This window comes from Leucopleurus acutus (genome assembly GCF_964270905.1).
Source record: "Leucopleurus acutus genome assembly, chromosome: 12".
In the NCBI taxonomy this organism is placed as follows: domain Eukaryota; kingdom Metazoa; phylum Chordata; class Mammalia; order Artiodactyla; family Delphinidae; genus Leucopleurus; species Leucopleurus acutus.
The window spans coordinates 53,420,245-53,433,947 of NC_139154.1; the positions used below are offsets into that span (position 1 = coordinate 53,420,245).

Consider the following 13,703-nt stretch of genomic DNA (forward strand, 5'->3'; position numbering starts at 1 on the left):
TACATTTGAGAAATTCTTTCTTCCCCCAAACCATGACGATATTCTGTCACATTTCCTCTTAAAAATTTTAAAGATCTGGTATGTATATTCTTTTTTTTTTTTTTAACTTATTTATTTGTTTTTGGTACGCGGGCCTCTCACTGTTGTGGCCCCTCCCGTTGCGGAGCACAGGCTCGGGACGCGCAGGCTCAGCGGCCATGGCTCACGGGCCCAGCCGCTCCGCGGCATGTGGGATCTTCCCGGACCGGGGCACGAACCCGCGTCCCTTGCATCGGCAGGCGGACTCTCAACCACTGCGCCACCAGGGAAGCCCTGTATATTCTTAAGTGGGGTAGGGATCTAGTTTTGATTCTTTTAGATGGTTGGCTCTTTCTTTTCCAACCCCAGTTTTTTAGTCCATTGTTTTTCTGTAGATTTGTTATACCTTCTCCATCATGTTGCAAGTCTCCATTTATATTTGAGTCTGTTTCTAAGCTTTTTGTTAAATTTCATTCATTTGTTTTCTATTTCTGAACTGGTACCACATTCTTATCAGTTATGGTAGTTTGTAGAATCTTTTGGATTTTCTACATAGACACATAGGTAAACTAAAATAATGGTACATTTGTTTCTCCCTTCCTACTCCTTAGACCTTTATTTCTTTTTTCTTGTTTTGCCAGGTTGGCTGGGACTTACAATATAACATCAACGGTAGAGGTTATTGTGGGCATTTAGACTTGTTTCCAGCTTTGATAGGAATGCTTCTACAGTTTCCTCATAGTATTTGCTGTAGGTTTTGGTATACTCTTTGTGTGTGGGATTTGCTGTAGTTACTGTTTACCAGAACAAGGAAATCCCTTTGTATTCCTAGTTGGCTAACAGTTTTTGTTTGTTATTATGAATAAGTGATGAATTTTATTGGAAAATTTTATGCATTCATCGAGACAAGTTCTCATTTAATTTTTTTTTTTTTGCGGTACGCGGGCCTCTCACTGTTGTGGCCTCTCCCGTTGCGGAGCACAGGCTCTGGACGCGCAGGCTCAGCGGCCATGGCTCACAGGCCCAGCTGCTCCGTGGCATGTGGAATCCTCCCGGACCAGGGCACGAACCCGCGTCCCCCGCATCGGCAGATGGACTCTCAACCATTGCGCCACCAGGGAAGCCCTCCTTTAATTTTTTAACATGCGGAATTCCATGGATAGATTTGCTGACATTTAAAACCATCCTTATATTTCTGGAATTAATTCGGCTTGCTTTTCTGTTTTGGAAATACCATCGTATTTGATTTACTAATATTTTATTTAGGAATTGTGCATCTATATTCTTAACTGTGATTTATATCAGAGTTTTCTTCTGTGTACAGTTCTTGCCTGATTTTGATATTGAGGTTTTACTCTTAAAGGGAGTTTAATTCTGGGGTCTGTACTGAATGTTCTGACTCTGGCGGGTCAGGACTGGGAAATTGCAGCTTACAGGTCCTGGGTAGTTTGTTGCACCCTATGCCTGTGCAGCTCAGTATCAGGTGAAGAGTCCGGGGCCCTCTGCAGATCTCTGGGCTATCTGTGTGTGCAGGTCTCTCCTCTCTAGGACTCTGCCCTGCAGATTCCAGCCACTCAGCCTCCATCACGCTGTGCGTGGGCTCCCTCCCTGCACGGTGATCTGCCGAGTGCTCCCTGCAGGTGGTTGGGGTGATCCTAGGGCTCCCCTCTTTATGCCCTTCTCTTAGGATTCACAGTCCTCTCTTGCCAGTTGTCTGGTATCTAACAACAGTTGTCTTATATCTTTCATCCAGTTTCCTAGTTGTTTATGGAAAAAAAGCCTTGTTTGGTAACAGTTATTCCATCATGGCCACCTGTTTCCATCATGGAAATCCGTTTCTTTAACATGAAAACAATCTTAAAAATGATTGTTCTGTGTTTGGAATGGGGGACGGGGTAGAGGGTTAATTCACTGTGCTTATCTCGAGGAGAAGTCATCTTACAGGATTATCTACTTAATGAATGGTGGGCTCCCCCCAACTTCTGGTTCCTTTTCACAAACTGAGTATCTCTCAGAAGCTTTTTTTCCTACTGCACCTGAATGTCTTAGGCTAATTCCCTTGATGCGCTTTTGTACTGGAGGTTTAGTACCTTGTAACGGCTATCAGCCCATTGTGATGTTCTTTTCTGTGAATCCACAAGCAGTTTGTTTCTGAGTGCCCCTACCCTTCAAAGTTCTTTTAGAACAGGTTGGATCTGGGCTTCTGAAACTGTTTAACAGCATACTGCTAAATGCCACTACAGACCATGTACATGAGCAGAGTACAAATTAATTTAAATATTAATTTTGATCTAAAAAATCTTTGAAAGATTGGAGACTGAACAACTGGCAAACCAAATCCAGAGACGTAGTTGTTATTATGTAATGGGTTAAGAGCCCACTTATTTATTTTTTTTAACATCTTTATTGGGGTATAATTGCTTTACAATGCTGTGGTAGTTTCTGCTTTATAACAAAGTGAATCAGTTATACATATACATATGTTCCCATATCTCTTCCCTCTTGCGTCTCCCTCCCTCCCACCCTCCCTATCCCACCCCTCCAGGCGGTCACAAAGCACCGAGCCGATATCCCTGTGCCATGCGGCTGCTTCCCACTAGCTATCTACCTTACGTTTGTTAGTGTGTATATGTCCATGACTCTCTCTCGCTTTGTCACAGCTCACCCTTCCCCCTCCCCATATCCTCAAGTCCGTTCTCCAGTAGGTCTGTGTCTTTATTCCTGTCTTACCCCTAGGTTCTTCATGACATTTTTTTTTCTTAAATTCCATATATATGTGTTAGCATACGGTATTTGTCTTTCTCTTTCTGACTTACTTCACTCTGTATGACAGACTCTAGGTCTATCCACCTCATTACAAATAGCTCAATTTCGTTTCTTTTTATGGCTGAGTAATATTCCATTGTATATATGGAATATCTTCTTTATCCATTCGTCCGATGATGAAGAGCCCACTTATTATCTTCCCTTTATAGATGTCCTTAAATCCCAACATTCTTTTTTTTTTTTTGCGGTACGTGGGCTTCCCACCGTTGTGGCCTCTCCCATTGTGGAGCACAGGCTCCGGACACGCAGGCCCAGCGGCCATGGCCCACGGGGCCCAGCCGCTCCGCGGCACGTGAGACCCTCCCAGACCGGGGCACGAACCCGCATCCCCTGCATCGGCAGGCAGACTCCCAACCACTGCGCCACCAGGGAAGCCCAGTCCCAACATACTTGGAAAGAAATGGCAGTACTTTGACATCAGTCAACCAAGATGAGGTTCAGGCTCCTGTCCTTGGGTACAAAAAGTTTTGCGTTAGCCAATTATAACTGACCTCACGGCTTATGTTCTAGCTGGGAAATAAAAGAGCTTTGTTAAAAGATGATTAATGTATGTGACAGTACATGTGAAATGTGAAGTGAATGATGAAAATGGCGCAGGAGGTCGGGGTGGGTGTTTGGGAAGGACTTCACAGAGAAGGAGGAACTTTCAGATGAGCAAGAGCTTGAGGGGCCGGCCCGTGTTTCAGGACAGGGCACCGGGTGTGCAGAGGCAAGAAGGGGTGAACTTTTGCAGGGATGGACCAGGGGGCACTGAGGGTGGAAAGAGGCGGTTGGGGTCCAGATGTAGAGGGTCTTGAATGTATCTCAAGGGCAGCTAAAATGTGTTGCAAATTTTTAAACAGAGAGAAAAAAATTAAAAGAGCTGCACTTCGGGAAGATTAGTATGTCAGCAAGTCTTGTAGGATTTTGTTCCCTCACCTACTGGCTCTCAAGTTTGGCTGCATATTGCAATCACCTAGAGAGTTAAAAAACCGAAAAACAAAACTAAAACTGATGTATGAGCCCCTTCTCCCAGATATTCCAATTCAATCAGCCTGGAGTTAGGCCTGGGTTTTGAGAGTTTTTAAAAGCTCCCCAGGTGATTCTAATGTGCTGCAAAGCCTGAGAACCACTGCCCAGACCACCGCTAAGATCTTTTTTCTAATTAAAAAAAAAATTTTGTTTTTAGTAATTAATTAATTTGTTTTTTTGGCTTCGTTGGGTCTTCATTGCTGTGCACAGGCTTTCTCTAGTTGCGGCGAGCGGGGGCTACTCTTCCTTGCAGTGTGTGGGCTTCTCATTGCGGTGGCTTCTTTTGTTGTGGAGCACGGGCTCTAGGCGCGTGGGCTTCAGTAGTTGTGGCACATGGGCTCAGTAGTTGTGGTTCGTGGGCTTTAAGGTGCAGGCTCAGTAGTTGTGGCTCGTGGGCTCTAGAGCACAGGCTCAGTAGTTGTGGTACATGGGCTTTGTTGCTTTGCGGCATGTGGGATCTTTCCGGACCAGGGCTTGAACCCACGTCCCCTGCATTGGCAGGTGGATTCTTAACCACTGTGCCACCAGGGAAGTCCCACTGATAAGATCTTGATGTAGTGTTTACTCATTGTGTTCAACCACAGCTGGCCAGGCAAATGCAGAACCAACTGGTGGAAAACATTTTAAAGAACTTCTGTAAGAGTTAAAATATTCCACATGGTTCAGAACCTCAGTTAGAATAACAGTTTTCTCCAGAAACAGAGTCACAGAAAACAAACTAGTGGTTACCAAAGGGGAGAGGGAAGGGGGGAGGGACAAATTAGGGGTATGGGTTTAACAGATATAAACTAGTATGTATGAAATAGATAAGCAACAAGGATATATTGTATAGCACAGGGAATTATAGCCCCTATCTTATAATAACTTTTCATCGAGTAATCTGTAAATATACTAAATATCTATGCTGACACCCGAAACCAATGTAATACTGTAAGTCAACTATACTTCAATTAAAAAAAAGAATAACAGTTTTCTCATAAATGCCTACAAATTTTTACATTGGCCATGAAGTAGATGGTGACAAATGTATAAACTTTTGGAAGGGACCCATAATTATCTTGAGAATTTGGTCACATGGAAAAAACTTAATTTTTTGCATTAAAAACAGAAGGGCAACATAAGACAAACACATCTGTCACGGCAAGAATTCAGTAACATAAAAGCCACTGTAGTGTGAAAATACCAAACTTGCAGTGATAAAAATGCAAGTTCTCAAAAAACTTTGGTGGAAGGCTGCCAATTTCCAAATCCTGTGTCAGTGGTTCTCAAACTTGAGTGAGAATCAGACTCACCTGGAGGGCGGTCAGATTGCTGGGCTCCAGTTTGGGATTTAGCAGGCCAGGGGCAGCCCGAGAATGTGCATTTCTAAAGTGCTTCCAGGTGATACTGCTGCTGGTCCAGCCACCACAGTTTGAGAAGTTGACACGTGGGAACCGCTATTGCACAAGGTCCAAATATCACACGAAAAAGGGCTTGACAAAATGTGGTTGCAGAACGTGAGTTTTGCTTTTCGTGTCAGGGGAGGGGCTTGTCTTGGCAATTAGGGAATCTGTGCCTGCCCCAGTTTAAGCCAGCCCCTCCTGTCTGCGTGCTCCAGGAGGCTGCTGTTGGAGCCCAATGGGGAAGGTGGAAGAGGAAATTGTCTAATCATTCTCCTTGTCTTTTCAGACTTAGTGTGAAAGGGTGTTATTGTATATAGTCGTACTGTTATGTTCTTTTCTGTGTGAGTTTAAAGTTATTTTTTTCCTTAATTATTCTTTCCCCACTCCCCTCACCCTACGACGTGCAAAATTTGAAGAGTTAAAAGAAAATCGCTACCCTGTTATCCTTCTAACCCATCCACGTCCTCCTCAAGATAGGCCCTTGTTGCATATTCTCGGTGGTTTGGGGAAGATTTCCGTGCTTGGCTTCCATCTAGGTACCAGCTTTTGTGAGCCGCTCAGTGCAGCCTTCCTGTAGATTTGTAGACATTTGCAGTACACCTTGGGAGGGAGGAGAAGTGGAAATCATTCTCAGATGTTAAACTGAAACATGTTTCTAATTGAAAGCATGAAGAGAATGTATACATGAAAGTGCCTGGAGGGGTGGTGATCTCTGGCAGAGTCTCAGCTTTGAAAGCCCCATCCAGTCCTCGCTTGTGGCCACTTCTGTTCTCTCTGGGTGGAACCCATTTCCATTCCTGTGACATTCCATAAATAACCGTGGCCGAGTAGGGACCTAATGTTCATCCCTCGGCCAGGAAAACGCTGATAAATTAGAATCGTGAACTTTAGAATTGCATAGTTTTTGACTTTGAATTCTAGTAGCCTAATATGGAAAGAGCCCTCAGGGACCATTTTAGAACAAGCAGCTACTGCCCTCCCCCCTGCCCCTGGACTTGTACAGGTGCAGAGGCCAAGCTTAAGTAACTTACCCCAAGGTCACCTCAGGAGCTGGCTGCATTTTTCTTTCCTTTTATTTTTTTTCTCCCAAGAATCCTTCCAAATTTTTAGGAAATTTGTCAGCCTAGTATTCTGACACTTGACAGCCGTTTGTTATTATTTGCTGTAATTAATAGGAATTGTAGGGAGATAGGAAAAGTATCTTCTCTTGTTTATAGAAAATCAGTAGGTTTCAGGGATTTTAGGTCTTGGTCATTTGGTTCCTCCATAACTGAGCCTCCTCTGGTTCATATTCCTCATCTATTTTGTGATTGTTTGTAGACTGAACCTTGTGCTGAATTTTATGGGTTTAGTACTGGGATCTGCCTCAGGACAAAAAGTTTAAGTCAAAGGTGGGCTGATAGCAAAAGGTTCATTTAAATAAATTAATTTGGACAAATAAAGAAAGGAATCATGTTCATAGGCCTATGATGTTCATAAAATTTAAGTCAGTAACATCTAAACTCCCAGGGGACCTTGCCTATGATAAAATCCACTCACCCTACCCGTGACCCATAGCCCTGCTAACTTTAAAACTGCTTGGCCACAAGTCTGGTGATTCAAAGTACATGCATCCTAGTTAATAGGAGATAAAGAGGTTGTTTCTTTTTGGTTGCCTTTTGTTATAAGATTAGGGATGTACTTGCTTAAAAAAAGAAAAAAATCTATGCATATATATATACGTATGTGTGTGTGTGTGTGTGTATGTGTATATATATATATATAAAGGTCTCAACCTTTCTGCCCTTAGTTTTTCTCTCAAAAAAAAAAAAAAAAAGGTAGGTTGTACTAGCTTTCTGAAACAGTCACTCCAAGCTCTGATAGCTTATGCAAGATGAAGGCTGTAACACTTTTGGGGGTTTGGGTTTGGAATTGGGCTTTTGGTTTTTGCCAAATGTTGTTTGGATACCTAAAATTTAAACTTAAACCACAGAACACAACTTAAAAAGAAGGGCAGAATACTTTCTTTTATTTCCCTGTATTTCTGATGCATTTCTGAGTGGCAGCCATAGTAAAGCGGTTAAGAATGATGACTTTGGAGCCAGTTCACTTGAATTCAAATCCCAGCTCTTCTGTTTACTAATGATTGTGTGACCTTTGGCAAATTATATAACCCCAGTGCCTCTTTCTTCATCAGTAAAATGAGCAAAATAAAATATCTACTTAAAACAGTTGCTGGGGGGTTAAATTTGTCGATATCTATTAGAATAATGCCTGGCACATAGGAAGCCGTTAATAAATGTTATCTATTATCGTCATCATCATCCACATCATCATCATTTTGTTTTATTGAGGGATAGCCCGATGCTTCTGGTAAGCCTTTGGAAGAATTAGTAAGGTCTACAATGCTTTTCTTCAAAGTGTGTCTTCTATTTCTTTCTGCAGCAAGCTGTGTTCCTCCATGTCAGAATGGAGGGATGTGTCTCCGGCCTCAACTCTGTGTGTGTAAACCAGGGACCAAGGGCAAAGCCTGTGAGACAACAGCTGCCCAGGACACCTCGTCACCAGTGTTTGCAGGGCAGAGTCCTGTGGCTGCTTCCTCCTGGGTCCCTCCTGAGCAAGCAGCAAGGCACACTTCATCTAAGAAGGCAGACACTCTACCAAGAGTCAGTCCTGTGGCCCAGATGACCTTGACCCTCAAGCCGAAGCCTTCAGTGGGACTCTCCCAGCAGATACATTCTCAGTGAGTGTTTTGAACTTGCCTCCAGCTCAGGAGCATCTTAAGTGCATTGCTTTAAGTCACTCTTCTTTTCCTGCACAATTTGCAGAAATCACTTGGATAGTAATGTCCTTCTTTCCTTTTCTTCTTTCCTTCCTTTTCTTAAGGTTTTACATGTTATGTTTACACATCAAGTGTCTTAAAAATACTTGATATGTGTGTTTAGCCTCTGCAGGGAAGATTTACCGTAAGCATTAAGCAAAGCAGTAGTGAGGATTAAGGGGATCAATGTTGGAAGGGAATAATAAAGGTAGTTGTTTGGTTATGGTGGAGTTGTGAGTTAAACAATTCTCTTTTTTCGAGGTGGGGGGTGCTTTAGAGTTTTTGAAGTCATAATTGAAAAGGAGAAACAGTGAGTGTGATTTTTAAAGGTACATGGAAAAGGTAGGAACTCATCTTTCCACAGAGAAGGTATTCAAGTGAAAGTGAGTCCTGGGAAAGAGAATTTCTCCACCTTGGTAGCAGGTTAAGTGTATCTTCTATTAAACACCATGTTTTCCTCCCAGTTGGCCATGCAGGTCCATTTTTGGTGAATGAGCTTGTGTTTTATTTATGGGAGCATGGTTTTTTTTTCTTAGCGTTAGGAAGTAAGTGCTATTCTGAACAAAATGAGAACTCTGTAAGGACAGGGTCCTTACACAAATTGTTTCCTTTTAATTAGCTACTCTACATGGATAACAAGATGCAGAATTACTGCAGCTATCACTTGTCATTTGTCTAGGAATGTAAAATACAGGAAGTTCTCAACTTAGAAATGACCCAGCAGTTCATCTGTAAGTCACTTGCTTGGAATTTTGAATGCTTTCCCCACCAACCCCCCGGGATAGCTTCCACCTGGTGATTAGTATCCCGTCAGCCCACAGAAGTTATTTAATCTGTTACTACAGATGAAATTATCCTAATTTATACTTCCCCTTTGAGTAGGCCACCTACTGTCCCTGATGAGTGGGGTCCTGATAACTTTTTCCTTTCTCTTGTTCCCTCCTCAGTCCTCTTCTTTCCTTTTTTCATTTTTTCCCTGTCATTTCTTCTTGCCTCATTCTTCAATTCTACCATGATAAAGAGATTTGGGAGGCTGTGCTGGAATCTAAGTACTTTGCTACCATTTCAACTGGAAAACACATACTGCAGCCCTCAAGAAGAAGGAATTGTAGTTATAGCCAGTACTTAGTAACTGCTTACTGCATGCCGGGTACTGTTTCACATGCTTTGTATGATTGTTCATTTATAACTCACAGTGATACCCCATCAGGTAGGTGCCATGACAAACCCCATTTTACAGATGAGGAAACTGAGGTGCAGAGTGCTTAAGTAATGTATTCAGGGTCCACAGTTAATAAGTGAATAATAAGTGTTAGGATTTAAATAGAGGCAGAATAAGGAGAATACATATTAGGCTTTAAATGGAGGCAGCCAGGCTCCAGCATCCATGCCCTGAAGTGTAAAGGGTGGCAGACTTTCTCTGTAAAGGGCCAGATAGTAACTATTTGTAGCTTTGTGGGACATATGGTTTCTGTTGCAGCTTCTCAATTCTGCCCTCCTTAGCACAAAAGCAGCCATAGATAATGCTTAAGTGAATGAGTGTGAGTGCTCTAATAAAACTTTATTGATGGATGTTGAAATTTGAGTTTCATATAAATTTCATGGCACGCAATATTATTCTTTTGATTTTTTTCTCAACCATTTAAAAATGTAAAAATCATTCTTAGCTTATGGGCCATACAGAAACAGCCTGTGTGGGCCAGCTTTGGCCCCTGAAGTGTAGTTTGCTGACCCCTTCTCTAAAGGATAGTAGTGTTTTTTTGTGTCAGAACATGTGTCTTTGAAATAATATAAAGCATTGATTATATTATAGCTAGACATTTCTCTTCCTGCACTGTCCTGGATCTTAAAAACAAAGAACAATTCTGTGTTGAGCTATGCCTTGGCAATCAAGAGTCAGATTACCGTGCATTGCAGTTATTTTTTTTCTAGCATTATTACTTACATAAGCTGTGAAGTCATTTACAAGCGACATTATTTATCCTGAATATCACCATCCCCTGTTAGAATTTGACCCTCTATGATGTATATATATGGATTGTTAGTGAGAACCATATGTCAGATGTCAGATAAAGGAACAACCTTTTCCCCCCTCCCCCTTTTTTCTTTTTTTGGTAGCAGCAGTGTAATTTAGACAAGAATGTTGTGAGTCAAGGGGGAGGCTAAGGTTTCAGCTCCAACTTGGCTTTGGGAAAATAAAAGTCATTAGATAATTTGCTTCAGAGACCTCATCTGCTGAATGAAGATGGTTTTTACGATCGCATTGTTATAGGCATGTGTTTATGGGCGTGCCTACTGCGTGCTTTGGGGTGAAGAGAAGAGATGGCCCAAGATGCTAACAATTCTGATGTTTTCCTCATAAACTTCTGTCAGTTGCCCTGTTATCTGGGTACTGCAGGGAGTATTAAGATGTACAAGATCCAGTTCTGCTCTTAAGGAGATTTTGAAACGATAGATGAGCTATCACTTGAGAGGGGTACAAAGGAAGGGGTACAGTTGGCCCACTGATGAATTTAGGTAATGACCCGATCACCTGAAATTTAAACTGTCAAGGAGGCACATATGATAGGACCATTTTGGCTACTTTTGAGAAATGTAACAGTTCTTAAGTTACCTATTTGTAATATTGCCTACTTTAGGGTGTTTCGGGTTTGGTTTGGTTTTTGTTTCGTGAAGGAGGAAATTAATTAAGCCTTCTTAAAATGCTTGTAGACATAAAGGCACCTAAAATATCAAAATGTGTAGTTAGTGTTGCATCCGTTGTGTGGCCTATGAAATGCTGCAGTCTTGATCATTTATTCAGGTTTTTATTGAGCACATGCTATGTACCATGCGTTGTTCTAGGGGCTCAGGATGTAGCACTGAAAACTAAACATCATGTCTGCCTTTCTGGAGCCTACAGTCTGGAAGGGGGGAGACGATTGATGAGTGGTGTAATTAAAACATACGTTAGATTGCGGTAAGTGCTGTGGAGAAAATAAAACTGCAATAATGGACAGGGAGTGCAGGGTGGGTGTGGGATGGGAAGGAGTGAGGGCCCTGGTGGTTTTAAATAGGCTTTCAAGGAAGGTTCTGCTGAGAAGGTGACATTTAAGCAAAGGCCCGGAGGAGGTGAGGCTGTGAATCATGGAGAAGTGTGGGGCTAGGGCAGAGGCCCCAGCGGGAGCCTGCCTGGGCTGTTTGAGGAATAGCGACTTTAGTAAAACTGTAATGTTAAAACTACACATTTTAGGCAGGTGGGGGTTGGACGAATTGGTTTTACTTTGGCCAAATTGGTTTTAGACAGCTTGGCTTAGAACCAGATACAAAGTTCTCTAGAAAAATCAAAGGAGGGAGCAATTGTTGATAGATTTTGGAGAATCGGGGATGTGGAGGACTAGGGACGGCTCTGGAGAGTGTTGTCTCTGAGCTTGAAAAGATGGTTAAACTTGACCACAAAGAACTGGAGAAGAGCATTTCTAGGAAAAGCAATGATGTGACACCAGAAAGACTGCTTTGTTATCTACTGATGTGTAATAGGTCCCCACAAACTTGGCAGCCTAAAACAATAAAAATTTATTGTCTGACAGTCTCTGTGGGTCAGGAATCCAGGAGGTGCTTAGCTGGAAGCTCTGGCTCAGAGTCTCTCATGAGGTTGCAGTCAGCAGGGGTGGCTCGACTGGGGCCAGAGAACCTACTGCCAAGGTGACTCACTGCCAGGGCTATTGGCAGAAGGCTTCACTTCCTTTCCGCACGGACCTCTCTGCAGAGCTGCCTGAGCATCCTTACGACATGCCTGCTGGCTTCTCCCTGAGCAAGTGATCCTCAAGCCACAGGGCCTTCTGAGTCTTGAAAATGACACACCTTTACCTCTGCCTTATTCTACTCATTAGAAGTGAGTCACTAAGTTGAGTCCACTCTCAGAGGGACTGTAGTTAATAAGCTGCATTGTTTGAAGAGAGAAATGTCAAAGAATTTGTGAACATATTTGAAAATGACCACATTTAGATATGATTTGAATGGAACTTGATATAAATGAAGACCAGTGGTAATGAAAGTTTTTAAAGGTTGGTTAAAAACCAAGTTAAAGACTAAGATTTCAACAAGACAATTCCAAAAAGACGCAACAAGACAAAATAGAAAAAGTAACGAAGGGAGAACCTATAGCTTAAAAGAGGTTTAAACCACAATGTTCATTACAGTTCTATTTACAGTAGCCAGGACATGGAAGCAACCTAAGTGTCCATCGACAGATGAATGGATAAAGAAGATGTGGCACATAGATACAATGGAATATTACTCAGCCATAAAAAGAAACGAAATTGAGTTATTTGTAGTGAGGTGGTTGGACTTAGGGTCTGTCATACAGAGTGAAGTAAGTCAGAAAGAGAAAAACAAATACCGTATGCTAACACATATATATGGAATCTAAAAAAAAAAAAGGTCATGAAGAACCTAGGGGCAGGACGGGAATAAAGACGCAGACCTACTAGAGAATGGACTTGAGGACATGGGGAGGGGGAAGGGTAAGCTGGGACAAAGTGAGAGAGTGGCATGGACATATATACACTACCAGATGTAAAATAGCTAGCTAGTGGGAAGCAGCCGCATAGCAGAGGGAGAACAGCTCGGTGCTTTGTGACCACCTAGAGGGGTGGGATAGGGAGGGTGGGAGGGAGATGCAAGAGGGAGGGAATATGTGGATATATGTATATGTATAGCCGATTCACTTTGTTATAAAGCAGAAACTAACACACCATTGTAAAGCAATTATACTCCATTAAAGGTGTTAAAAAAAAGAGGTTTAAGAAACATATTAACCAATCACAATATTTAAATTATGTTTCTCCTGATGCAAGCACACTGTAAATAAAAGATAATGATGATAGGACAACCATGAGAATGCTGACATTGATTTGGAAATTTGATGATATAAAAGAATGATTGTTGATTTTGGGGCTGTGCTGATGACCTTGTAGTTATGTAAGGAAGGGGAATAATATTAAAGTATTTACAGATGACATTGTATGATGTCTGAGCTTTGATTGCAGTTATCCAGTGGGTTGAGGTATGGCGGTAACAAGATTGGCCATGAGGGGCTAATTATTGAAGCTGGATGGTAGGCACACAGTTCTTACACAATTCTCTCTACCTTTATGTATTTTTGAAATTTTCTGTAATGAAGAGTAACAAGAAAGAGAAAGTTTCAAGGAGGAAGGCTGCTACGATTTTTCTTCTGCCTTGGGAGATTAATCTGGCTGCAGCATCTAAAATGGATTAGCACTAGTGGTAATTGGAGAGTGGCTCTGTAACGGGGGCAGTGGTGCTGGTAACCTAGAGGAAGGACATGAGCTCTGGAGGTGTTGTTAATGAAAGATCTTGGCGCCTACTCAAATGTGGGAGGCAAAGAAAAAGAGAATCAGATACTACCCAGGCATGGGACTGTGGGTGAAAGGGAGGGCGTGGAGGTCTTTCCGTCCTACTGTCTTCCAATATTTCTTGGTAATATCATGGATCTCCACGGTCTTTGATGGTGGTTGATACTTGGTGAATGCATGATTTCTGACAGAGCTTTATAGATGAATAGCCAAGATCATCCTCTGTTCCCCAGCAGGGACTAAAAGCAAGTGGGTATCAGTGGTACATGCCTGGCCACTTGGTCAGGTACTGGTTTGGAAGGACCTTGG

At 42.3% G+C, this 13,703-nt stretch overlaps 1 protein-coding gene across 3 annotated transcripts in view; it reads left to right on the top strand.

Moving 5' to 3' along the window:
* Positions 1-13,703, top strand: part of LTBP1 (latent transforming growth factor beta binding protein 1) — a 427,411-nt gene that overhangs the window by 49,211 nt on the left and 364,497 nt on the right. For all 3 annotated transcript variants that reach the window (XM_082852057.1, XM_082852058.1, XM_082852059.1), the window contains exon 3: positions 7,662-7,959. In XM_082852057.1, the coding sequence (XP_082708183.1) occupies positions 7,662-7,959 (298 nt within the window). The remainder of the gene's footprint in view (positions 1-7,661; positions 7,960-13,703) is intronic.